Here is a 25,742-nt window from a genome sequence, read left to right as displayed (position 1 = left end):
TGCTGGTTTTGGTACTGTTAGATAGAGGCAGCAACAGCACCTGCCCTGCCTGCGAGCTCCTGTGCAGCCTGCAGCCCCCAATGGGCCCTCCCTCACCTGCCCCCACCTCACTGCACATGGATACCATCACCACTCCTGCCCTGTGGCACATCTTCCCCAGTTGGATTGCAAGCACTGGTGCGAATGCACAGCATCCTCACCCTTACTAAACCATGGAGCCAGGGACACTGGCATCCCTAAAAGACAGCTCACCCAGGGTAGGCTGCTCACCTGGGGTCCTGAGTGTGTGCAGACTGGAGCTGTCAGCCACCCCAGCTGGGGACCACAAAGACAGACGGACAGCCAGCCCCAGCCATGCGTGAGCCCACACCTGGTTTAATGACAATGATACGGCATCAGATGAGAAACAAGGCTTGCACTGCAGTCCACCAGACTCGCAGGCAGGGGAACACATTTTACACCTTCTGTTGTCTCACTCCCAGATGCTGGTCCTTCACACAGAGCCAGCTCATGGGCTCTTTGGCAGCTGCACAGGGAGAGGGTGGAGTAGGAAAGGATCGTTTTCTTATTAAAAATAAAAACAAAAAACCTCAAAACATCAACCAACTGAAATACACACATCTATGTACATTGTCCTTGGTGGGGCTATGGCACACAGATGCTGGCATGGGACAGGGGAGGCTGGGTCCCACCATTCCCCCAAATCCAAGTTGGTTCATCTGATTGCCCCTCCTAAAGGAAAGTTTTAAGAGCTGAGACGCCTGTCACCCCCAGGCATGGTGGGTGGGCTGTGCCCTCCCCAGCTAGCCTTAAACATTTCTGGGACCCATCTATAAAACACAAAACAAATCAAAGAAAAGGCACAAATACATATATACACATGCACAAGCGCGGTCGATTGCAAGGGGAAGGTGACACTGAAGGAGTGGGGCCTCAAAGCAGAGCCAGGGTGACCCCCAGCCCAACCCAATCCAGGCCTGCTCTGCCCAGTCCACTTCCTGTCATTGCCCTCCACTCTGAGAGGGAAGGGGATGGGGGCTGCTCAGGCCCCTGGCCACACCTGGATCCACTTCTCTCCCTCCGATTTCTCCATGTCTGGGAATGAAGTGCTGTCCAGGGACAGCTTGGGCAGAGGACAACAGGGTGGGGGCAAGGGCAGGGAAAATCTGGGAAGCTTCTGGGGGACCAGTGGGTGCCCCCCCCCCAAGCTTCCCCGTAGCCATGGGCACAGATAGGACATAATGGGATGGCCTGATGGAGGAGCCAGGGGAGGGGGAGGCACCACCCTTAGGTCACCTGGATCTGTACACTCAACAAGGTGCAGGAACTATAGTCCCACTGGTGACAGAGCTCAGCTGTGACTCCGTTCGTGACAAGGACAGTACAGGGTCAGGGCAAGCACATAACGGCAAGTGGACCCAACTTCAATTTTCCTCGAACAAGTCCATCTTGAGATGACCTCCTCTGGTGCATAGCCTGCCTGGGGCACCTAGCAAAGTCACCGGGATGGCTGCCGGCACGGGCAGCAGAGGCGACCTGCAGGAGTGTCCTGTTGATCCATGGGCTGACCTGAACCGTCCTACTCCTGGGCCCTTCCCTGGCTGACTGGCTTGGCATCCAGCAGTCTGTCCTGTTGCAGGCGTGGGTGGTGGCAGTAGTGGTGAACCCATGCTTCTGAGAAGAGCATGCAGCCCAAAAGGGTGGTGATGGACACAAAAGGAAGCAGGCAGGGGTCCAGAGAGGCGTCCATCCCCATCCTAGCATAGGCGGTCAGAACTGGGGCCACAGAGCCACCCAGTGTGGAGGGAGCTGGAGCCCCTGTGCCTACTGGTGCCCGACCACACCCCTGCCCCAAACATCGCTGACAGGGTTCACAATCAGGCTTTAATAAGAATCTTCAGTCTCTCTGGGCCCGGCTTCCCGCCCACCCCGGCTGCTTCCTCCGGGGACATGTGCAGGGAGGGAGGGTCATGCACATGATGACAGGTGGTGCTCCTCTGCCCTGATGGCTCGGCTCGTGGTTTACCGGATTCTGGTGAAGAGGTTGAGAACGGACACAGATTCCTGCAGGGCACATAGGAGGGAGAGCTGAGCCTACAGCTGGAGGGAAAAGGAGGCTTCGGGCCAGAGGAGGAACCACTGTTCCCTGGTGCCCTGAGCACCCTGGCTCGGAGTGTAGAGGGATGCAGGAGTAGAGATGGGGCACGGGGGTCCCAGGAGAAGTTATAGCAGAGTCTAGTGAACAGGGCTGCTCAGGCAGCGGTTGGGGACGGCCCCCCAGAGAGGCTGAGGGGATGCACATAGGGAAACACCTGGCGCAGATACCGACCCACTTTACCTTTGTTGAACGAGTTTTGCTAAAGACATTCCAGAACCTCAGGGTTTCGTCTCCAGCACCAGTGACGATGGCCTCTCCATCAGGGGACATGGCCTGTGGGAGGAGACCCTCATTGTACTTGTGTCCTGCAGTGGCCCTAGGGATGGAGCCAATGACGAGTGGGAGGCCGGGTTTCCACCAAAGCCAAAAACACAGGACATGTCCAACCCCATCCCAACCAAGGAGGGTAGGTCTGTTCTGTGCACTCAGGCAAAGGATACAACAGTATAAGCACATAACACTTCTTCCAGAAGGAAAGAAAACCCTTGAGGAGGCAATTGCAAACAGGCACTTGGTGAACCAGTCTGAGATTTTCTGAGTAGCTGAATGGGGGTTAGTTGTGCTTCCTCATACATATATTTTGGTAAGAATAAGCTAATATGTGGAGATTCCAGGAGGGCAGAGCTGCCTTTCCCACAGGACTGGGGAGTTCAGGAAAATAGATTCAAAGTGATGACAAATCCAAGGTTTGAAAGCAGAACAAACCCGCCCTGCTGCTGGGTCCAGACACACCAGCGGGCCTAGATGACCCCATGCCCCTACCTCATAGGTGGAGAAGGCTGCCAGCTAGATCTGTACCCTGCCTTCCTGGGGGCCTGGTACTGAATCTGGGACCCGCCAGTGCAGACTCACCAGGTACAGAACTCGGTAGGAGTGTCCGGTCAACTTGGCCACCTGGGTTAGGGATGGATACTTCCAGACCAGGATCTGGTTCTGTGAATAGCCATGTGTGCTCACCTGGGGAATGGAGAGGGCACTGTCAGAACCTGGAGCTTTCCTCCTATGACCCCAGGACTCAGACAAAAAGCTTATCTACTCCCCCTGATGCACCCACTGAAAAGCAGACACCTGGACCCACCTAGCCCCTTGTCTCCAAACTCTGGTTATGAGTAGAGGGTGACAGGGAGCTAGCTACACTGCACCCAAAGCTCAGCCAGCCTCTCCTGGTGGTCAGCAGGCATGGGTGCCTGGATCAGGGATGGACACTTCCAGACTAAGATCTGGTTCTGTGACCTGGGTGGCAGGGGGTCTTTACCCCAGGACCCCAGGGGAGGCCTCCCTGGGCTCCTACACTTCCTCATGCATTCCACAAGGGCCCTGCCCTATACGCACCAGCTCGTTGGCGTGCTTGGACCAGGCCAGGTTGCACACCTGGGAGCCTGTGTCAATGCACTGTAGAGGCTGCCCTGTGAGTGTGTTCCAGAAGCGGATGCAGCGGTCAGCCGTGCCGCCGCCAGATGCCAGCAGCCCATGCTGGTGTGGGGACCAGGCTATGGCCTTCACGGCTGCCAGGTGCTCTGTGTACTGCTGCACAGGACTCAGGCTCGAGTGGTTCCAGACCAGCAGCTGGGTGGCGGAGGGGGCAGGGGGGGGATGTGTGCAGCTGTGAGGTCCCCAGTGGCTGTGGCCCATAGGTGAGCCCCCAGCAGGGGAAGATGAATGGCCTCACCCCAACCCCTCATGGTCCTCCCTTGGGGTCATACCCTTGTCATCCCTGCTCTGTGGGTGGGGGCTGGCCAGGAGAGCGGGACGGTCTGGAGGCCGGGACAGTGAGGGGCTCAGGGAGTCTACCTTGTTGTCATTGCCTCCTGAGGCGAGGAGCTGGTGGTCTGTGGACCACTTGAGCCCGCACACCTCCTGCCGGTGGCCCTGCAGTCGCCGCTCCGACTGCAGGGGTGGGGTGCGGATATCCCTTTGCAGGATCATGCGATCCCGACTCCCAGACGAAAGCTGGTCAGCGTTCCAGGCCAGTGCCCCTAGAGGCCAGGCGGAAGGCGGGGTAAGGCAAAGGCCTGGCCTCTTGGGACCAGTGTGCTCTGGGAATCATCACTTTCTCACACCTAGTATCACTCCCACCCACTAGGATCACACCCACCTACCAGGACCCTGAGCTCCTCACCGACACGTGCCGTGTGGCCTTCCAGCATGGAGAGCTTCTTCCCAGCGGCAGCATCCCAGATCTGCACAAAGCCCTTATGTGTGCCCACGGCCACCAGGTTCCCCTAGGACCAAGGACCCAGTGAGAGCGGGCATCAGGCCCAGGTGTGGGGACTCGGCCTCCCTGGGTTGTCCTCTCCTCCCTCCTTGCTGCAGGGCCTTTTCTTTAAAAGATCTTTAATACATGTCCCTTAGGATCAAGGTGACAGCAGCCCCCACCCCCCAACTTCCTGGGTAGATGGCCACATAGCACATGGGTTTGTCAAAATCCAGCCAACACACACTTATGACCCATGCACTTCAGCCCCGGCTGGTGTAGCTCAGTGGATTGAGTGTTGGCCTATGAACCGAAAGGTCACTGGTTTGATTCCCAGTCAAGGCATATGCCTGGATTTTGGGCCTGGCCCCAGTTGGGGGCATGCAAGAGGCAACCAGTCAATGTTTCTCTCCCTCTCCTCTAAAATTAAAAAAAAATAAAATAAAAAAAGACCCAAGCACTTCAATGTGTAGACTCACCTGCCTAAGCCCGGGCTGCCTGCTGGCTGGGCTGTGTTGGGGTAAGGGATGGAGCTGTGGGGGCTGTGGCCAACCCTGAATGTGCCTCTGTGAGGGAGCACTGCCGGCAACCCTGTCACTGTAACAGTCTCTACCAGGCTGGGGACAGGTGGGGTGCAGACATCACCCTGGGGCTTGGACAAGACCTTCAGGCTGGGTTGTGGCTACTCTAGGTCTCCCACACCCCTAAACAGTGTGGAGGGCCCTTGCCAGCAAGGCCCAGTCAGACCTTCCCTTTCCAGTTGGGGAACAAGCCCTGTGCACTGACCCGCTCAGACCAGCCTACGGAGGTCACCGAATCCCCTTCCACAGAAAGGTCACAGAGCCGGGTCACCTGTGGGAAGGAGGGAGTAGTCAGTGTGAGCTGTTGTGCTGCCTGCTGATCCTTCAAGGTCCCGACCATCCATTCGTCCATTCACCTATCTGTTCATTCATTCATTCGGTCACACCTCAGGCCTATGGGCACCGGTGTCAGTGCCCGGGTGCCCAGGAGGCTGCAGGCTGCAAGGGCATGCCAGCATAGGAATGAGTGACTACAAAGCCTGGGGAGGGATACTCAGGCAACAAAGGCATCACACAGATGCATCCAACACCTCCGAGTGCTTCCAACAGGTGGCAGCCCTCTCTAGGGGGAATCACCGTTTTTTGAACCTACGTGCTTTAATCTCTGAAAACAGCCCCCAGGGGGTAGTGCCTGAGTCTATGGTGGGCCTGGCAGAAGCTCAGAGCTACTGCTGGGGGTACAGCCCCCAGGCTCAGCCAGGCCCAAAACCTCCTCTGCAGACATGGGCTCTGGAGCACCAGCCATGCTCATCCTTCATACAGGCCAGCACAGCTCAGCTATGGCAGGAAGCTGTCCCACACCTAAGGCACACACACACTTGCAGGCACTGGGGCACACACCTGGCTGGTGCAGGCACTCCACAGGTACACACAGGTGCCCAGCCCCACACTAAGCACATTGAGAGAGGACCAGTCCACCAGGTTCAGGTAGAAGTCATCCTGCAACTCTGGTGCGTCCAGAACTTTGAAGGGGATCTTGGAGATTTTGCGTGTGGGTTTCCGTGGTGACCGCAATAACTTCTGACTGTAGGGAGAGCCAACACAGTGACTTCATGTCAACCATCCATGTGGTTAGCAATACTCCTTGGCTAATGTTACTACCCCACATTCACATTAGTCCCTGGTGTATCTCCTCCCATCATCCTGCCCTCTGTCCCTGTGATCCCAAAACTGCCCCCATGGACACAGGCACTTTACCCTCAGGTACTTGGCTACCACAAGCCTCAAACCACACCATCCCCTCTGCTTAGCACCACCTCCAGAGAGCCCTCCCTGACTCCCTTCCCCAGTCTGGACCTAAAGCCTTCAGGCTGACAGCGTGCCCCAGTAAGGGGGTCTGAGGACTCACTGCAGCTCTCATGTACGACCCACCTGCCCACCCCTCCCTGTCCCTGGCCCTCAAAGACCCAGACTTACCTTTTGTTGCTGACAGGGGACAAGGAGTAGGGAGACACGTCATTGCCGTCATCAGGGCTTGAGCGCTTGGTACTGAGGGAATACTGAGGGGTACACACCTACTGAGTGGACAATCTGGCCCTAGAACTCAGGAACCTCAGACCCCTAAGCTTGTGTGCCCTGAGATCCCAGTGGTTGGGTGGGAGAGTGGGAGCTGGTGCTCATCCTAACCAGAAGGACCTGTAACTGGGGATATCCTGGGTTCCAGAACTTGGAGAAGCAAACCAGGCCTCCTCTCAGCAGCGACCACCAGCATGCTCTTGCACCCTTGCAGCCACCAGCCCCTTAGCCACTTTGAGGGACCAAAGCCAGGCCTTTTTCAACACTGCCAGGGGCCCCCATGACCTGGGATGGCGTGGACATGCTCTGTGGGGCAGCTCTGCTGAAGCCACTGCCCCTTCATCCTGCATCTGAGCACCCGCCCCAGGGTCTCAGCAGGTGCCCAGGAGGGCCACAGGACAAGCCTTGGGGTTAGAAGGGTTTGGCCCTGCCTTCTCCTGCGCCCTCCGGGGTTCAAGGGCCCCAGCAAGCCTGGTGCATGGCAGAGGAGGAACCCAGGGAGGCTGAGACTGGTGGCCCAAAGGAGCTGCACGCAGCACAGGATGTCAGGGATGAGGGCTGAGACTGGATCAGTCAAGGAGGACAGGGATCTCTATTTCCAGCAGGAAGCAGTGGTCAGTGTGGGTACAGTTGGCAGGCTCACCGTGAAGAGGCCCTTCTTCTCGGGCGTGGATGGCTGAAGTCTGCGGTCCTCTGTCTGCGGGTCCTGCACCTTCTCAATGCCAGCCCCTAGCAGCTCATTCTTCAGCAGGGCCGAGTAAGCCAGGCCATCTGCAGGCACCAAACATGTTGAGAGGCTGGGGTGGGACCAGGTAAGAGGGTGAAACAGTGTGTCTGGGGCCCTGACTCCTGACCTTTGCCATTGTCTGAGGTGGCATCCTTGGCTTTCCGGTTCTGGCTGGGAGACTTCTCATTTTCCTGTGGGAGAAGAAGAGGTGAGCTGGAATGGCCTGGCCCTAACCCAGGCTTCAGGGTCAGTGGTGCTTCTCTCCCCTACCCTCCCTGTCCTTTGCCCTCACATTGATCCTGTGGAAATTGACACTCCAGTTGGCACCAGCTCTTGAGGGGATGAAGCGGTCCCCATGCTTGCTGGGGGAGGACACGGGGGAGTTGGCAGGTGTCAGCGTTCGCCGCATCTCTGAGACCTGAAAGGATGGCAGGGTGAGGCTGGGTGGGAGTCCCCAGCCTGACCTATCCTGCCTGATGCATTTGGCCTCTGGCTGTTGAACGAGGGGTTCAATCTTGGAAACCCAAGGGGCAGAGGTAAAACATCTGGGTAAGTAACTTATATGTGGGATACTGCTGGCAGCCTCGTGAGGCAGGAAGAGGTCAGGGAGCGACAGAACCCAAGATATAAGCACACTACAAGGTGGCTTTATTTGTTTCTAAGTAATCACAAGAAACAGAAAGTTAAAATGTTTATTCCCTGAGCACCGAGAGCCTGTTGCCCCAATCACCCCCATTTCCCACACATGGGGATCTTCTCCCATAGAACAATAACCCAACCAGCTGAACCAAGACATGAAGGCAGGTGCATTGCTCCTAGCCAACCCTCCGACTCCACTCAATTGTCTGGCAAATCTCCTTAATCTACAAGCGATTTGTTGTGAACTGTGTCCCCCAAAAGGATATGTTGAAGTCCTAACCCCTGGTACCTGCGATGAGATCTTATTTGGAAATAGTTTCTGTAGATTGAAACAAGTTAAGACAAGGTCACACTGGAGTAAAGTGGGCTCTAAAATGAATGCCTGGTATCCTTATGAGATTCAGAGGCACTGACACAGAAAAGAAGTGGTATGAAAACGAGGCAGAGACCAAAGTGATGGGTCTAACAGCCAAGGATTAGCCCTGGCCAGGTACTCAGTGGATTAAAGCATCGTCCTGATACACCAAAGTTGAGGGTCCGATACCTAGTCAGGACACATGCAAGAACCAACCAATGAATGCATAAATAAGTGGAACAACAAATCAATGTATTTTTCCTCTCTCCCTTCCATCCTCTAAAAATCAATAAATTAAAAGTCAAGGATTTTCAGCAACATCAGAAGCTGGAAGAGAAAGAAAGGAACCTCCCCAGGCCCCTCAGCCCTGTCATCCCCGCCCGATAGGCTCCTGTGTCCCAGCACCCTGACCCCCCTCCCATGTCAGCCTGGTCAACCCCAGGACAACTCCCCTGCACAGGTTGTGGGACTTGGGCTGAACCCCGGCTTTGCAGTCCTGGGCCCTTCACTATCTCACTTGGAAAATGGGAAGGTGGTTCACATTCTGTCATCCCCCAATCAGTCCTATGGCCCCCCAGGAAGGGCCAGCGCCCCCTGCAGACTGAGAGGCACAGGTCCTGTGGAGAGTGAGCAGCAGGGGAGGTCTACTGAAGCACTGATGGGAACTCACACTGAAGCTGGCCGTGGCACTGCCATGGGGGAGTTCTGGGGGAGGATTCTTAAAAAGATTTTATTTATTTTTAGAGAGGGGAAGGGAGGGAGAAAGAGAGGAAGAGGAACATCCATGTGAGAAACATCGATAGGTTGCCTCTCGTATGCGCCCAATCGGGGGACCAAACCTACAATCTAGGCGTGCCCTGACCGGGAATTGAACCAGAGACCTACCCCTTTGAGCAACAACACCCAACCGAGCCACACAGGTCAGGGCCAGGGTGGGAGAATGTGCTTTTCACCAGTACAGCACCTCCCTCTGCTGAGGGCTGAAGCCCAGTGGCCAACCACAACCCCACCCTGTCTCCCAACCAGCTCCACCAGGCCAGCCCAGTGCTGGTAGAGGTGACCGCCAGGTACTCACACACGGCATCGTATTCTCATTCTGGATGACTATCTGCCGCAAGAGACGCCGCTCATAGTCCTGATCCATGGTGAGGCAGGGCAGGTATGGCTGCTGACCAAGTCAGCCTGCCAAGTTCTGCCAGCCAGTCAGCCTGGGGGAGGAAGGGCAGGACAATTCAGCACCATGGGCAGTGGTCTCTACCACCATCTGGTGACCACAAGGCACTCTGTGGGAACCGCTGAGTTCCCCTACCATGTGGCGGGGTCCTCCCTCCCAGGAGCCCAGAGCTCAGGCTTGGCCGTACCCCAGAGGCCCTGGAAGTCAGAGGGAGATGCAACTGAGACAAACAGGATTCCTCCATGCATCCTTCACAGGGACCTTCTGATAGGACCCTTCACTTTTGTCCTGGTTAGGGCAAGGCTTCCCCCATCCCTGCCCCCAAGGGCTTGCCCCGAGGTCCCCTACTCCTCCAACCTAGGGCCCCCACCTTATTGCCTTCTGCTTCAGATCATGAGGCCATGAGCCACCCAAGGGACCACATCCCTGCTACCTGGCCCTGAGAGGAAGGCATGAGGTTGGGCAAGGGTGGGGATAGCACCACTGGGAGTTCCTCCTCAGTAGGGTGGCCTCTGTGCCCTGATGCACAGAACAGGTGTGGGTCAACACGCTCTATAGGAGTCTGCCAGGGCTGCCTGGGGACCAGGGACTATGCAAGCATTTGTGCTCCAGGGTGGGGCAAAGCAGCTCATGGGCCAGGGAAACTGGCCTCCAGCTCTCAATCTGGGGAGGCCTCTCAGAGAGAGGAGTGAAAGCTCACCAGCAAAAGGAGGCTAGAAAAGAACATCTTAGAGAGGAAAGAGCAAATCTGAGGAAGAAAAGGGCTGTGCGTGTTCTCGGATGGAGCAGAGGCAAGTGGCAGCTTCAGAGAGAAGGGCTCTTCTTCACAGCAAGGATGGCAAACCAGGGCCCAGGTGCACAGCAGACCCACGGCCACATCTCCAGCTGCTTTCAGAAGAAAATGTTTGCCAGCCCTTCCTCCCCTGAAGGCACTACAGAGCACGGAGGCTAAAGCAGGTTTCCAGGACAGAGCCTGGCACAGAAGGGGCTCAGCAGACTGCAGCTTCTTGCTGTGGGCCTGCTCTGCACCCCGGAATGCCCTGCAGTCACTGTCCCTCTGTTTCTCTGGCTGGAGCCCGAAGGCTGTGAGAGATTTAGGCAGGCCTCCCTGATGAATTCGTGGGCCCATCATGGAGACCACGCATAATGTGTGGCTGAAGAACCAGCTCTAGCCTGCCTGGTACTTGTCCATCACTTTCATTACTGGACACAGGGGGCTGCCTTCATGTGGCCCAGACCCGAAGCCAGATGCTTGGTTAAAACATAGCACAAAGCTGTTGGTCATCACAGTGTGTTCCTGCCACATCCCACATTAGTGCGCTTGCACATTTTATCTTGTGCTCCCCCTGAGTGGCATCGTGACCTGAGCGCCCATATCCTCATGCAGATGAGGATGTGAAGACCTAGAGAGGGGCATCCCATGGCCCTCCCCCCACAGCCTAGAGCTCCTGTGAGCCTGTGCTAGCCTGGAGCCCTGGGTCCCATTGTACGCCACCTCAGCAGACAGCAGGCTTCTTGCTTTAGTGAGAAAAGTGGGACCACAGCAGTTCAGCCCCTCTCCATCTCAGATAAACCTCTGGGAGCAGCCACTCCTTCTTGGCTACATTCTTCCTGCCCCTCCACCTACCCTGCCCCGGCAGAGGTCTCCAGACACATTCTAGTCCGTGAGGCCATAGGACAGTCTCCCGAAGGGGCTGATGGCTGTCTCCTTTCTTCGGGCCCTCCTCACCTCTCTGGGGGCTAGGGCCACATCCCCAACCTCTTCCTCCCCCCTGCCCTGCCTAGCTCGAAGTCCACCCATTGGTTTGCCCCAGGATGTACCTTTCCCCACGAAAAGGTTCCCCCAAATGCCTAGGCCTTGCCCTGCAACCCCCCAATGTGTGCCCTCACCACACCTGACCATTCCTGTGGCAGCTCAGCCACACATGGGATACAGAGATGCCTGTATCTGTGCCAGTTGGAGACATCTGTTCAAAGGCCAGTTTCCCAAAGGTAGTCCCAAATCATCTCAATGACCACTGCACTGGGCTGTGTGGAAACCAGAGCTGAGCTCTAGGTCCATCTTGACTGAGCATCCTTTGAGTGGGGTCCACAAAAAGGAGCAGCTATGGTTTAGTTCTAATAAGTTCTGACCATTATCAGGTGCTTTCTCAGAGCTGGGCCAGTTGGTTTTCCCCTTGCTTTGCAGATTAAAAAATGAGGCTCAGAGGCTGGCTAACCTCTCCCGTTGGCATTGCCTGGGACCTCATTTCCACCCACCAGACAGTGAGTCCTCTGGAGACAGGGCGGAAGCCATGTCTTGGTCCCTGTGCTCAGCAGCCACCCTTCTCCATGACTTTCAAACACACTACAAGCCACGAGGCTACTGCTATTGAAAGTGAACTATTCCAGACCAAGTCCATAGCTCATTCTTCCCAAGCAAGGAGTCCCAGGGACAGTGGGGTCCAGGAGAATGAGAAGCCTCCCCAGGAAATGACCCTAACGGCCTCATTGTGGGGTCCAGTCACACTGTAGATGACAGCTGTCTAAACTTCTTGGTCCAGATGAGCTCCCTTCCCATGGAGACCACCTCCATTCACAGATCAATGGCACCACGTTGAGGCCAGCAGGGCTGGTCTGTTTCATAAGGGACAGTAGACCCCAGACAACAGCTTGGACATACTCTGCACATCACAAATTATGTAGAGTCCAAAACGCTGTAGTCACCTCAGAGACACAGAGTGGGAGACTGCTTTCCCAGGACGAGTTAAGAAGCTAACTGCCATACAGCTGGCTGAGCGCTAAATCTGAGTCCAGAACGTGTGTCCAGCGTGATGCGCCCTCCCGTCACCAGCAGACCTGTCTGTCTGCTACATTCTGACGTGGCTGTCTACACAAGCCTGTGCAGTGTCAGCATCTTGCCATTCAGACTTGGCTGCTGAGGGCCAGAGAGGTTTCCAGACTACCCACATGTGTAGGGTCTTAGTCCCTGGGACCTGTGAACATGTCACTTCATATGGCAAAATGAACTTTGCAGGTGTAATTAAGTAAAGGTTCCTGAGAAGGGGGATGATCCTGGAGTACCCAGAGGACTCAATGTCATCACAAGGGTCCTTATAAGAGGGAGGCAGGAGGATCAGAGTTAGAGATGCAGGAGTCTGCGCTGCTGGCTGTGAGGATGGAGGAGGAGAAACCAGCCAGGGATGTGGCGCCTCTAGACACTGGAAAGGGCCAGAAACCATTGTCCCTTGGAGCCTTGGGAAGGACCAGCTCCGCCCACACCCGTGAGACCTGTGTTGGATTCCTGACCTCCAGAACTATAAGATAAGTTTATATTGTTTTAAGCCATCGAGTTTGTGGGGACTTTTTGTAGCAGTTGCAGGACACAAGCAGAGCAGGACAGAGGAAGGCAGCAACCACACTGTGGCATTCCTTTACAGGTCTTTCTAGGGGGTGGCTGCTGAGTCTTCCTGAGACGCTGTGCTCAACACAGGCCCTCAGAGGTCTTCTCTCTGCCCAGCGCTATGTGGCTCACTCCTGTCTCACTTTTCTCTCCACATCCCCACTCCCCTGACTTCCAAGAAAACCCTGCATCTGTTGAAGAGGCACTGGGTCTTCATTCTGCCAACACACACATTTTCTGAGTGCCTGCCCAGAGGCCTGGGGCAAGTGCCAGGGTTGAGCAGACAAGAAGGATATGGTCCCACCCTCCTGAGCTCTTTTTGTATTAGAGGCAACAGGCCAGAAACATAGAACTTGGTGAAGAATGATTTCGGGTGGTGGCACCTGCTACCAGGAAGCATATTTTAAAACTGGCTCTAACATCTAGTTATTTAAGAAAGGGCAAGTTGGAGGGGATGGGTGTGGGGCATTAGACACCAGCACCTAGCCTGGGATAATCTCTCCAAGACCAAGCACCCACAGAGGGACCCATGGGGTCACAGGCACAGTGGAGGGGCTCTAAAACTAACTCTTCCCAGGCTCTGACCTGGTAAATGCTGGTAACATCCCTGATGGGGTGAGCTTTCCTGCCACCCTCAGAAATACCCTACCCCCACACACACCTCACCAGGTTTTCTGGATGAGAAGGTGAAGGCAGACACAGGCGAGAAGGGCACAGACCAAGACCTCAGGAGAGCAATAACTAGCAGGCCCATGAGCCATCAACTCACACCCATAACACAGGACCCTGGGGAATAGAAAGACACAACCAGACCTGCCCAGCAGCCTAGAGACCCTGCTCCAGCTTGACTTCAGAACCAAGGCCTGGAGCTCAGCCAGTCTGCAGACTGGCTCATTTGAGAGAAGTGAAGGCTGCCTCAGTCCAAGGACTGGGACCTTAGGGGACACCCACACCTCAGAGCCAGCTTGGGGACCACCCCACCCCCTTCCACCTCCTCTAAGATTGCTGCTTGCTGCACCACAGAAGAACAAAAGACCCCAAAGCTGTAAGAGAAAAGGCTGGTCAATTAATCACCAAAGAAAAGTGTCTGTAAGGCAAACACACTACAAACAACATTAAAAAAAAAAGATAACTAGGAAAAGTATCTATCACCCCGAGGATAGACCAAAGTGGCACAGGACATGAATAACTGTTCCTAGAAAAAGTACTTGCCCTCACTCACAGTTGGAGAAGGCAATTTCCACCTCCCAGCCTCCGGTGATTTTGAGATTAGGTGACACACCCTTGCCACCAAGGTGTGGGGATTGCTCACCTGCACTGCTGGCAGGAGCTGAAACTAGTACAACTTTTATGGAAGGCAGTTTGGCAACTGCTTGCAAAATCTAAAAAAGCACATCCCTTCCAATGCAGTGTTTCTACTTCTAAGAATTTGCCCTTAGCAACTCCAGGCGTGTGCATGCAAAACCCTGTGTACGAAGCTGTTCTGTGCAGACAGCTTATGAGAGCAGACCACGAGAAATGACCTAAGCAGCTACCTTGAGGGTGGGGCTTCTTCCCCACCAGGCGACACTTCAGCAAAAAGGGCAGGCCTGAGGATCTTGGGGACCCACTGCTTGTGAGAACAGCACTGTGGGGATGAGAGATTTCCGGAAGGTTGGAGAACGAACTTGTAGCAGAGGAACTAGACGACAGGGGTCAGGAGACAGAGGAAGCCTTACTTCCCTTGGCTCATAATTTGTTACTCCATGAATTCTGTGTCATAGGAACGTGTTATCTATTTAAAGAAATAAACCGGCTGGGGAAAGATGGGACCACATTAAACCCAAGATGTGATTGATGGGAAGAGTCTCGGTGGTGGCAGCACAACTGGCTGTGCACAAGAACATTCCGCTGCTTTTGCTGTATGTATGTTAGATAAAGCAATGATTTCTCTGTTAACGAGTAGTCACTGAGCACAGACAATCTGCAAGGTCTTGTGACTGGGGATGCGGAAGGTGGGGACAGGGCCTGTGGTGGCACGAGAACCCTGGCCTTGGGGAGGTACCTGCCTTGCTGACCTGGGAGGCTCTGCCCTCAAGGATGCCACATACAGGCTGGTAACCCCGGTCTGGTGAAGTGGCCAAAGCCCTTGCTGCCTTATGTCTCACTGCCACTGTCCCCTCTGCAGGGTATTGTCAATGGGTGTTGTTCACCCACCAAGCCAGCCCTTAAGAGAAGAGCCCCCTTTCCTCTGGGTACCCCAGAATGAAGAGCCAGGAAGCCTGTCTTCTACCACTGCCTCGGACAAGTCTCAACCTGTTCCTCTGGGAAATGGGCACAACCCCCATCACCTGAAAAGGTAGCAACGAGGTCCCCACGTGGCTAGGGCTACATGTCAGGGACTGCCTGACAACCTGGGGGCTGCCCTCCTGTGTGATCCACACGTGCACCTGGCTGGGCCCACTCAGGCAGCAATGGAGCAGGGCCCTTGCTTTCAGCCAGCCGCCCAGGAGCCCGCTGCACCCTCCTGAGGGTGCTGGCCCTGCTGCTCCTGATAGCCCTGATCTCACTGGTCCTGCAGGGTTCGCATGGTTCCCACTTACCAGACATTTAATGAAGACAGGTCGCTCTTAAGTATATACCAACAGTTCTCACTGGAGTGAGTCTGCCCCCAGGGGACACTGGGCAACACTGCAGACTCTGTGGTCTCACAACAGGGAGTACTCTGGGCACTGAGTGGGTGGGGGACAGGGATGCTGCTCAACCCCCTCGCAGTGCCCAGGATAGTTCCGCTGAGTGACCCAACCCCAGTGTCGTAAGTGTCAAAATACTTCATCTAGAGCCAGGCCACAGAGGCTACTTGCTGAGTGAGACAACAGCACACGCATGGGCTGACCCAGACGTTAGCAGAGCCAAAGGGGCCTAAAGACAATCCAGTGCCAACCCCGCAAGTCCTTATCCAGCTGAAGTCAGTGGGGGGCTGGGGTCCCACGGAAGGAACAATAAGGCAAGCAAGTTTAGCCCCGCCGAGTTACCCTCTGGCCTTCCCCAACTCAGAAATGAGAAAACGAGGAGGAGGGGCCGGTTTGGGCCCGACTGATGACAAAACACGCAGCACGTCAGGATCCTCTCGGAGGCTTCCTCAAGAGGGGAGGTGGCCACGGAGGGCAGTATTGCAGGTTCATGGGGCCTCCTGTCTGGCTAGGTTTGGCACCAGCGCACATCCTGTGAGTTCACAGCAGGCCCCCAGCCCCCAGGATCAGAGCACTCTACTTCCTGAAGCCGAGTTTCAAGGCCTTCATGGTCTTGCTATCTTGAAAAACTGGTCCCCACTGTTTTTATATTTTGTAAGGTTATTATATGAGCCAAAGGAAATGAGACATTCCCATGACACATCTTCCATGACTCAAGTGTTTTGAGCTATGACCTGAATGTGCTACCTACAAAATGGGTTATACCACAGTCTACCCTTCAGCACTGCTGACCTTGGGGTCCAGTCATTCTGTGGGGGCCATCTGGGGCACTATGGGGGGTTGAATTGCATCCCTGGCCCCACCCCTCAATGCTAGAAGCACCTGTAACAACCACAAATGCCCCAGACATCAGTAGTGTCCCCTGGGGGCAGAAGCATCCCAGGTGGAGGTGGGGTGACTGTCCCTCTGGGGGTATGTCACACCAGCCAACAGTGAGAGAGGTCAGCCCACCAATAGGAGCCTGTAATAACTCGCCCAGCCATGTCCTTTGTGGGCACTAGGGTCCCAGGTGAATGGGACACTGCTCCTGGCCACATAGGGAGGTCATGAGAACACAAATGACAGTGTCAGTGCAAACCCCACCTGCCTGTAATAACTCACCCAGCCATGTCCTTTGTGGGCACTAGGGTCCCAGGTGAATGGGACACTGCTCCTGGCCACATAGGGAGGTCATGAGAACACAAATGACAGTGTCAGTGCAAACCCCACCTGCACCCCTCCATCAGCCAGCACAGCTCAAAGCACTCAACATGCTTTATTTAATTTTGTCCTCAGCCATGATCCTTCTCCACTTCACAAACTGAGGAATTTAGGGCACCGGCAGCCGGTGGAGCTGGGATTGGAACCCCACCTGCTATGACCACTTAGGTTACAATGCTCCCACAGCCAAGCGTCCCTAGGCTCAGCATGGAGCCAGCCGATAGTCTAAAGCTCAAAGGACTGCTCTGGATAGCTCATTACACCACCTGTGAATCTCGCCCAGGCACATCCTGCAGGAATCATCCAATTAAGGGTCATGATTCCCTATGGAACCATCATCATTGGCAGACTTTCACAGGGCCCTGAAACCTCCAGAGAAAAGTGTTCCTGTCTGACTGGCACACAGGTGGAGGAACTAGGAGGCCAGAAGGTGACTCTAGGTACCCTCAGATTACCTGTGGCTCTTGAACCAGGCCCTTCCTCTTGGGAAAGGTGGGGGATCATGCCAGGGGCCCAGGGACCGCTGTCTTATTCCCAGCCATTCTCTAAGAGGTTAGTGAAGTATGATACAGATCCAATCAGAAACACAGGTTGTCTAATTTTCTCCTCACACTGAATCTGGGAGGCTGGGAGAGGAGTCTCTGGCCTTGTTCTTTTGCCTCGGCTCAGGCAAGCCTGTGTCCAGCCCTTGAGGCTCCCTCCATTTCCACTACAGCAAACCAAAATACTATATAGCCTGTCAGCTGGTTATGCAGCGTGTAGCAGAGAAACAGGAAGCTTCGCAGAGAGACAGGCCTGGCTTTTGAGTCCTGGCTCCAAGCCTTACTGGCTGCATAGTTTTGGACAAGCAAGTTCTCCTCTCTGAACCTGTCTCTTCATTAGAAAGTGGGGATAAGGGGATAACACTGCCTACGTCGCTGTGAAACCAGGCACAACTTCTGTGAAGCAGCTAGCAGTGTGCTGGGCTCAAAGGAGATGCTAGGAAGCAGTGGCGGTTCCCATGGGTCCAGCAAAAGGCGCACTATAAGGTCCCAGATGTGCCTGCTTCCTGCTCCTCCATCACACAGCATGCCTGAGCTGTGTGACAGGGGAGGTGCCCTGGTGGCCACAGATGCTGTTGCCCCAATGACTTCTTGGCCACAGCTGCAGGCCAGGTGACCAGGTGGGGTCCCATCTCCTCACACACTGTCAATAAAGGTATAAAAGACAGCTGTTCTTAACTGTCTGTCCTCAGTTAAGAACAGGGCCAGCATGGCTCAGTTGGGCGTCGTCCCGCAAAGCAAAAGGTTGCCAGTTCGACTCCCCATCAGGGCACATCTTGGGTTGTAGGCTGGTCCCCAGTCATGGCATGTGTGAGAGGCAACCAATTGGTGCGTTCATCTCAGATCGATGTTTCTCTCCCTCTCTTTCTCCCTACTTCCTCCTCTCTCTAAAAATAAATTTTAAAAATCTTAAAAAGAAAATAAAAAGAACATGAGGGGGTGCTTGGAGGAGGTCTGGCTGTGGTCTTACAGATGTTGACTCTGGACTGGAACCCAGTGCCTGGCCTCATGACAGATGAGGCACAGACTGGGACTTTTGAGGGGAGCGGTCCCCATCCCACTGAGGGAACACAAGCTAGTGGCTCCTTACCACTAACAAAAGCAAAAGCACACAGCAGGGAGCTGGCATACCTTTCGGAGAGGTTGACGCAAATCACCACAAGGCAAGTTATTCTGGGGTCCTGTGGTGGCGACCCTTGAGGAGCGTAGTCCAACATGCATGTATTCATGTGCAGGTGATCCTAGGAGTTGATCAAGGAGTTGGAAAATAGAGACCTGAAGTTGCTGACCCTCCAGGGCTCACAGACCAGAGACTCAGAATTCCATCAACACTTCCTCTCTGAACCGACGGTGACACTGCTGACAGAAGGGGCTGCACACACCCCAGGTGAGAATTGCTGTTCTAAACCCTGGAAACGATACCTGAAGGAAGGTAAGCCCCTAGATTTGTCTCCCACCTCTCGCTCCGCGGAACACCCACTTCTGTGTCTAGTCTGGTGAGATGTCCAGACCCAAAGGAGGTTTGGGCCTGCCGCAGCCCAAAGGATGCAAACCCCCCACAAAGGAAGAACGTCAACTTGGGTACCACACCCAAATGACTTATGATCATTTATGTGATCCTGTGATTGATGTCAGAGGGCTGACTCCAAGGCTGGATGTGGCCTTAGAAGGGATCAGGCTAAACCCCATCAGGTTCCTGGAATCCTTTCACAACTGTGTCTACCTGCACATCTGCAGGGGCAGGGAGCTCACCCACTAACAAGCAGCCTGAATATCAGAAAGTCCTTTCTCAGTCTGTCTCACTGCTGTTCTCAGCTATGGGTCCAAGGCTGGGGGAGCAGAAATAACCTCTTCGGTTTAGGCAGGGTTATCTCCCCTACTGTCCACCCGCCAAGCACTGCTGACATCAGGGAAAGGTCATTTTATGTGGAGCCATCCTGGGCACTGTGGGGAGTTAAGCAGCATCCCTGGCCCCCACTCAATGTCAGAAGCACCCCCTATTGTGATGTGGCCTCCAGTGGAGAACCCTTGGCTTAGTGGAATCCTTAGGGAAATAGTTGCTTCCATAGACCAGCAGGCTCCAAAGATGAGTGCTAACCTCTCTCAGTTGCTCAGCCCTTCCGAAAGTGCAGACAAACAGAAAAATACCCTCTACCCAGCCATCCACCCCCGCCCACACCATTCTTCTATCCCCCACACAGCTGGCCTCTCCTCATTGTGGGAGACAGCACACATGCAGCCTGGTCCTTTCAGCAGTGGCTATCATCCCCATAGGGACAAGGCCTCCCTGAGAGTCACAAAGCAGTGGTTCTCAGATCTGACCTGATTTGGGAAGAGCATGTATGAAAAGGCATGGGGTCCGGAAGGAATGGCCTGCAGCTTTATAGAACCCTGTAGCAATAGTCTGGGGAGGCTGGGTGCATGGAGTGTGCTGGGGGCAGGACAAGGTAAATGTGGTAAGGCCAAAGGGCAGTCTCCTGAGGCTGGTGGCAGGGATGTGGGAAAGGGACCAGGAGTAGACCATGATCAGATATGGGTTTACAGGCTAGCAATGGTGTAGGGTGGAGGCCAGGGAGAGAGGTGGTGAGCAGGGGAACCAGGGAGCAGGTGCCTGCCTGTCCAGAGAGAAAGTAGATATTCCGGAGAAGGTGGGGGTATGGAGAGAGGGGGGCCCCTTGCAAGGCTGGGGTTGTAAGGGAGGAGGAGGGGGTTGGGCAGGTTTGAGGAAAGAGGGACTTCTCCTATGCATAGGAGAGACGAACATTCAGGAGAGATAACTGGTCGTTGGCTACATGGACCTGGAGGTCAAGAGTCAGCTTTGGGCACCAGCAGCAAACAAAGACAGAAAGCTAAGGGTGAGGGACAGGCCACCAAGGAACACATGCACAGGAGCAAAGAGGTGTCTAAGTCCAGACCAATAAGAGTCACCAAACAGGAACCTGTTCCTGACTATTCGTAGTAACTCTATTCACAATAGGCAAAAGGTGGGAGCAGCTCAAGTGTCCACCAACTGTTGCCAGACAAACAAATGTGCTACGTCTGCTCAGTGTAATATTATTCAGCTATGAAAAAGGACAAAGCACTGACACATTACAACTTTGAAAACATGACGCTCAGTGAGAGAAGCCAGACACAAAAGGCCACAGAGTGTGTGATTCCATTTGCGTGAAATGTGCAGAACAGGCGCATCCACAGAGACAGGAAGTGGATTCCTGGTTGTCAGGGGCTGGGGGATGGGGAAGGGGAGTAACTGCTGATAAGGAATGGGTTCTTTTGGGGATAAGAATGTTCTGGAACACATAGCAGTGATGGGTACACAAGCCTGTGAATATACTGAAATTACGAATTGTACACTTTAAATGGGCGCATTGTAGGGCATGAGAATTATATCTGAATAAAGCTGTTACCAACAAAAATTAGAATAAGAAGAAGCAGGGCCACTGAAGGAGACAGAAAGACAGACAGAATGCACAGAAAGCCAGGAGAGTAGATTCTCTTTCTACTTTATGTGGGGCAGGGCACCATTTACTATATATAATGGTTAAACGAAGCAATGCAGTGTGTTCTGTCATTCCATTCACACATGAGGAAACTGAGGGAGGAGAAAGTAGTCACTTGCCCAAGACACAAGGGACAAATGGCAGTCAGGGGCACAAATGTCCTGGCGAGAGTGCCACATAAGGGGGAATTGGACATGCGCTCAGTCCCAGTGCTGAACAGATGTCTGTGCACTGGATGAGACGCTGCAGGACTTGTCCAGCTCCGGTCTGCATGCACAGGCAGGCCCTGAAGTGGTCAGACACTCAGGGAGATCGAGTAAGGGGTGGAAAGGGCAATTACCAGTGGAGTTGATGAGCAGGGGGCCACTGGGGCCTGTGATGGGACAGAAACCAGACCACAAGAAGTTCTCGGGGCAGGAAAGGGGCCACCAGACCCTCCTTTCCCAGACCTGCAGGCTCCCTGTGTCAACTTCCAGAATGGGTCTGGCCTTCAGTACGCACTCAAGCCAACATGCTCCAGCTCCAGCCTTGACAGGACACTATGCAAGCTCTGGAGATGAAGTCCCTGCCCTCCCAGGGCTCACAGTCTGGACTTTAGTCCAGGGTCTCCCTGTTCAGCACAGCTGACTCTAAGGCCAGATAATTCACTATGAGGGACTGCCCTGGGCACTCTGGGGTGTTGAGCAGCATCCCTGGCCCCGACGCACTCAATGCCAGGAGTACCCCGTGTGACAGATGTTCCACTTGAGAAGCTCTGCTCTCAAAGAGAAAAACTACAGGGGAACCGCAATTTGGCTGGTTCCTAAAAGATCAAGTACCTTGATCTCAACATCAACCAGGAATCCCCAAGTGGGTCTCCAGACAGAATGACTTTGGATCCTCATCCCTCTGAGTGACACTGAGCAAAAGGTTCCCCACAACCAAACCCACTTCATACCTCCCAAGTGTACAAAACCTCCTTGATCAGAGGTCCCAATAAATAGCACTGGTGGGTGATTTCTGCTGAAAGAGAGATGGTGTGAAATCAACGCAGACCCACTTCTAAAGACTCATTAGGTTTTCTATTTGCTTCCAAGTACTCCTCTCCCAGCCGCAAACAGCAATCACCACCAGCTAGGACATAAGTTGTGATATGGGGGGGAGGGGAGGGCAGGCTGGCCAGCACAGACACCTGAGACACTGCCCCCACCGCCACAAACCAACTGTCCTTTTGACCCAAGAGCTGTCCAAGGACTGAAGCCCTGGTTTTTGGAGGGGGAGGGTCATAAGCCTTAACACTATCCTCTTGGAGCAATCCAACCTCACTTGTTACACAAAGAAGGAAGAAGGCAGTGGCAGCACACCTGCTTCTACTCTTGGTTCAGAAGGAAACTCCAGTACACTATGGCCAAAACAGAAGGGACCCTCGACATCAAAGGCCATGACGACCCAGGAGAAATTCTGTCCAATAAGCAGCCAAGGATGTGTTCTAGGGGACAATGTACCACTCTGGGGACCATCTCCAGAGGCCCTCATCAGCTTCCATCATGCAAATCCTGCTCCCACCTCTGGGGGATATCACCCAACCTCCTTCTCTTCCCAGTCCCTCACACCTGTCTCCACTCCAGGGGGGTTGGGCTATGTATGCTGTGGGAGGATGATTTTTCTTCTTTAGGTGAATAGTCCTCATTTAAAGTGTGGTATGAAACGGCGAAGGGATTATGAACTACAAACTGCCAGTTATAAAAACAGTCACAGGGATGTAACATACAGCATAAGGAACATAGGCAATAATACTGTAATAACTATGAGTGGTGCCAGATGGGAACTAGATTTAGCTAGTTCTTAAAAGCACTAGGGCGTGGGGTGCAGGGCTGGTTTTGGGGAGCAAAGCTAGGCCTGCTGTTGGGTTGGCAAAAAAATCCGTTATGCTTTTCTTTGTAAAAAAAAACAAAACACATTTTTCATTTTTACCAGTAGCTTCATTGACTTGGATATTCTGAGTATATCGGCTATCTCCCACTACTGGCTTCTAGTGGGTAGAGGCCAGTGGTGCTGCTAAACATCTTGCAATGCATAAGACAGCCTCACAGCAAAGAATTAGTCAGCCAAAATGTTAATAGTAAGTACCAAGAAACTTCGCAAACCACTTTTGACACGTTCGATCAGTCACAGCACTTTCTCCATACCCTGCACAAATCTTTTTTTGTCTCAGTTGCATTTTTACCTGTCTTGAAATAATAAAGCATAATACACCAAAAATGTTGCTTATTCTCTTCCATGTTCAATATTAAAATGGCTGCACAAAATTCACCAATTTTGATAAGTTATTTTAAATGCATGCTGATAGGACAGCTGTCACAGTACAATCTAACAAAATTGTTTCAAATGAAGTAAAAGAAAACTAAGCACTACTAGAGATATCATATGGAAAAAACATAACAGGACTTTTTGGCCAACCCAATATTTACTAAAGGTTTGTGGAGGGTGAGTGTGGGAAGGAAGGGGCAGTTATGAGTTGTAGGTGGTTCAGATTGGGGAGGTCATGCAGGGCTGGGTTTCAGGGGGAGGCTCAGATTTGGGGGAGATCATAAGGTATACACATGTCTAATCACTATGTTGTACACCTGAAACTACTGTATGTCAACTATAAAAAACAAAGAAACAAAAAAAACCTATGCTAAGATGAGGAGGTGGTAAAGGGTGGGTATAGCCTCACCAGTGAGAGGCATGAGGACATCACTTGGTGGACAGGGATAAGGGGATTTAGTGCCTAAGGTGAGTAAGCACCCTAAACATGGGGATGATTTGGGGGAAGAACAGGAAAAAAACAGGTTTAGGCTGGACACCTACACAGTGGTGGGTCTCAGGCTTTGGGCTGGTGGCAGGTCTAGATGGTGTGAGACCAATGCAGGGGTCGAGGGGTACAGTTTTTAGTCAAGAGAACAGCTCTAGCAGGGGAGGGAAGTCCACACCTGGAGCGGGGTTTGGGGGTTGTGAAGGGCCTAGGGTGGCTGGCTTGTGTTTGCAGGAAGAGAGAGACCTGTCCTGGATCTCAGAGCAGTTGGGTACAGACATGTCACTTTAGATTTTTGTGGGGTCAGTGCCAAAATGGGAGAGCTCGATTCTGGGTGGCTGCAATGGGTCAAGCTGGAAGGGCGGAGGATTAGAAAACAGAGGGGCTGGGAGTGAGAGGAGCATTTACTTATGCATTCAAACCGCATTGCCTAAGTGCTTGTGTGTGTCAGGAGCCGAGAGGGGTGCGGTGAATACAACTGGGTGCCCAAATAAGACAGGGTCTCCACAACTCAGCCTCCTTAATTCAGGGTTCATAAGGCTCAGATTAAATATTATTGGGGTGAGGGCTGACTGGAGCCTGGGTGAGTCGTAACAGCTATGGGAGCTATTTAAATTTGGGTTGGGATGGTTGAAACTGGGAAAACCCGGGTTGGACAAGCCAGAGCTGAACAGTACAGATTTGAGCATGGGCCCGCTGTACTGGGGGTGGGATGGAGGTTTTCCTCGTTTTTGGTTTGGGGGGACAGAGCTCGGTCCCATGTTTATAAAGGGGTTGTAGACGATAACTGCGGGGGTAGGTAGAGGGCTGCAGGTAGCCCGGGTTGGGTAGGTCACTCATGGCCTGGTTTGGGGTTGAGGCTCGTATTTGGGAGTTAAGACTATAGTAGCATGCTGAGGTCACCCTGGGCCTAGCTCGGCTTGGGGGTCGGCGTTCGGGGGTCCGGCCGTCTCCTGGACGGCCCTAGGTTGGGGGTCATATCATGGCCCGTCGGCTCGGTTCCAGAGGGCTCTGGGTTGGTCCGCGCTGCCGGCAGGCCCATCTCGGGGGACGCGGCTGGGGCTCAGGGGGTGGGGGCGGGTCCCCAAATTCCGTCCACCTCACCTGGCTCGTTCCCGTCACCCGCCGGCTCCGCCGGCCCCGCCTCTTCCGGCGCCGTACCGCGCCGCGCCGCCTCCACTGTCCACAGCCCAGCCGGGTCCCGCTGCGGCCACCACTGTCCGGGTTCCCGGTTCCGCGCTCCTAAATGGCGGCGATCACGGCCGGCCACGCCCCCGCGCGCCCGGGCCACGCCCTCCTCACAAGGCTGCGCCTGCGTGCGTTGGGCATCTCGGGAGGACGTGACGTAGCCCGCGATTCGAATCAATACAGGAAGCGCGGCGCCACGCGTTGCTAAGGGCAACCGCGGCCAGATGAGGACCTGGGGCCCGGCGGAGATGGTTCTTTGGAATAGGAAAAAGTCTCTGCTTGGTTTGGGGCTTGGTTCTTAGTAGGTCAGGCCCGGCATAGGGTGGATGGAAGCTACACCCACACGGCAGTGAGGCAGTCACACTAGGGATGGGACCCAATTACAGGTGCATGCGCGGGACGAGCAAACCCTACTGCCTAGGGACTTTTCATGTATTCATTCAACAAACACTTATTGCTCCTACTGAGTGCTCCTCCAGGCCCGCCAAGCAGGAGACAAAACTGATAAAAATCTCTGCTCCAAAAATGGATAAAAGACCCTAACAGGCAATTCTCCAAAGAAAATAAATGAATGGCTCATAAGCATATGAAAAGGCGCTTGGTCATGTCATTAGTCATTAGGAAAATGCAAATCAAAACCACAGAGTGATACCAATTCATGAATATTAAGGTGACAATGGTAAAAAACAAAAAGGACCCCCTCCACCCCAGGGTATTAAAAGTGTTAACAAGTATTGGCCAAGATATGGAGCAACTGAAGCCCACACACGTGGCTGGTGGGGATGGAAAATGCTGCAGCCACTGTGGAAAACAGACTGATGTGGCTCCTCAAAAAGTTAAACATATAGTGACCATATGACCCAGCAATTTCCTTTCTAGGTATCTAACCAAGAACATTCAAGACATGTGTCCACAGAAATATTTGTACGCGAATGTTCATAGCTGCATTATACATAATAGCCAAAAACTGCAAATAACTCATCAACTAATGAACATACGAATGGACACAGACTGTAGTATATCCATATCATGGCATATTGTTTGGCAATTAAAAGGAGTGAAACACTGACACTTGCTAC

The 25,742-nt window shown here is 53.7% G+C and overlaps 1 protein-coding gene across 3 annotated transcripts; it reads right to left on the bottom strand.

Moving 5' to 3' along the window:
• Positions 1-359: 359 nt before the first annotated feature.
• On the bottom strand, positions 360-24,756 carry FZR1 (fizzy and cell division cycle 20 related 1). Of its 3 annotated transcripts, XM_090289296.1 has the most exons (15): positions 24,580-24,756; positions 18,331-18,440; positions 9,245-9,377; positions 7,468-7,593; positions 7,303-7,366; positions 7,092-7,219; positions 6,350-6,432; positions 5,774-5,957; positions 5,139-5,204; positions 4,278-4,380; positions 3,950-4,134; positions 3,491-3,724; positions 3,011-3,115; positions 2,330-2,431; positions 360-2,064 (listed from the first exon to the last, which is right to left on the bottom strand). In XM_090289296.1, exons 3-15 carry the CDS (start codon positions 9,311-9,313, stop codon positions 2,023-2,025), a joined length of 1,491 nt encoding a protein of 496 aa, XP_090145422.1. In that variant the 5' UTR covers positions 9,314-9,377; positions 18,331-18,440; positions 24,580-24,756; the 3' UTR covers positions 360-2,022. The 3 variants fall into 3 exon arrangements, with proteins under 3 accessions (XP_090145422.1, XP_090145421.1, XP_090145423.1); XM_090289295.1 differs by lacking the exon at positions 18,331-18,440; XM_090289297.1 differs by lacking the exon at positions 18,331-18,440 and having other exon boundaries at positions 2,339-2,431.
• Between the last annotated feature and the right edge of the window lie 986 nt (positions 24,757-25,742).

The sequence above is a fragment of the Furipterus horrens genome, unplaced genomic scaffold (genome assembly GCF_987537825.1).
Source record: "Furipterus horrens unplaced genomic scaffold, mFurHor1.1.pri manual_scaffold_10, whole genome shotgun sequence".
Classification (NCBI taxonomy): Eukaryota; Metazoa; Chordata; class Mammalia; order Chiroptera; family Furipteridae; genus Furipterus; species Furipterus horrens.
The sequence above is the reverse complement of the archived record's forward strand: the minus strand, read 5'-3'. Positions and strand labels throughout refer to the sequence as shown.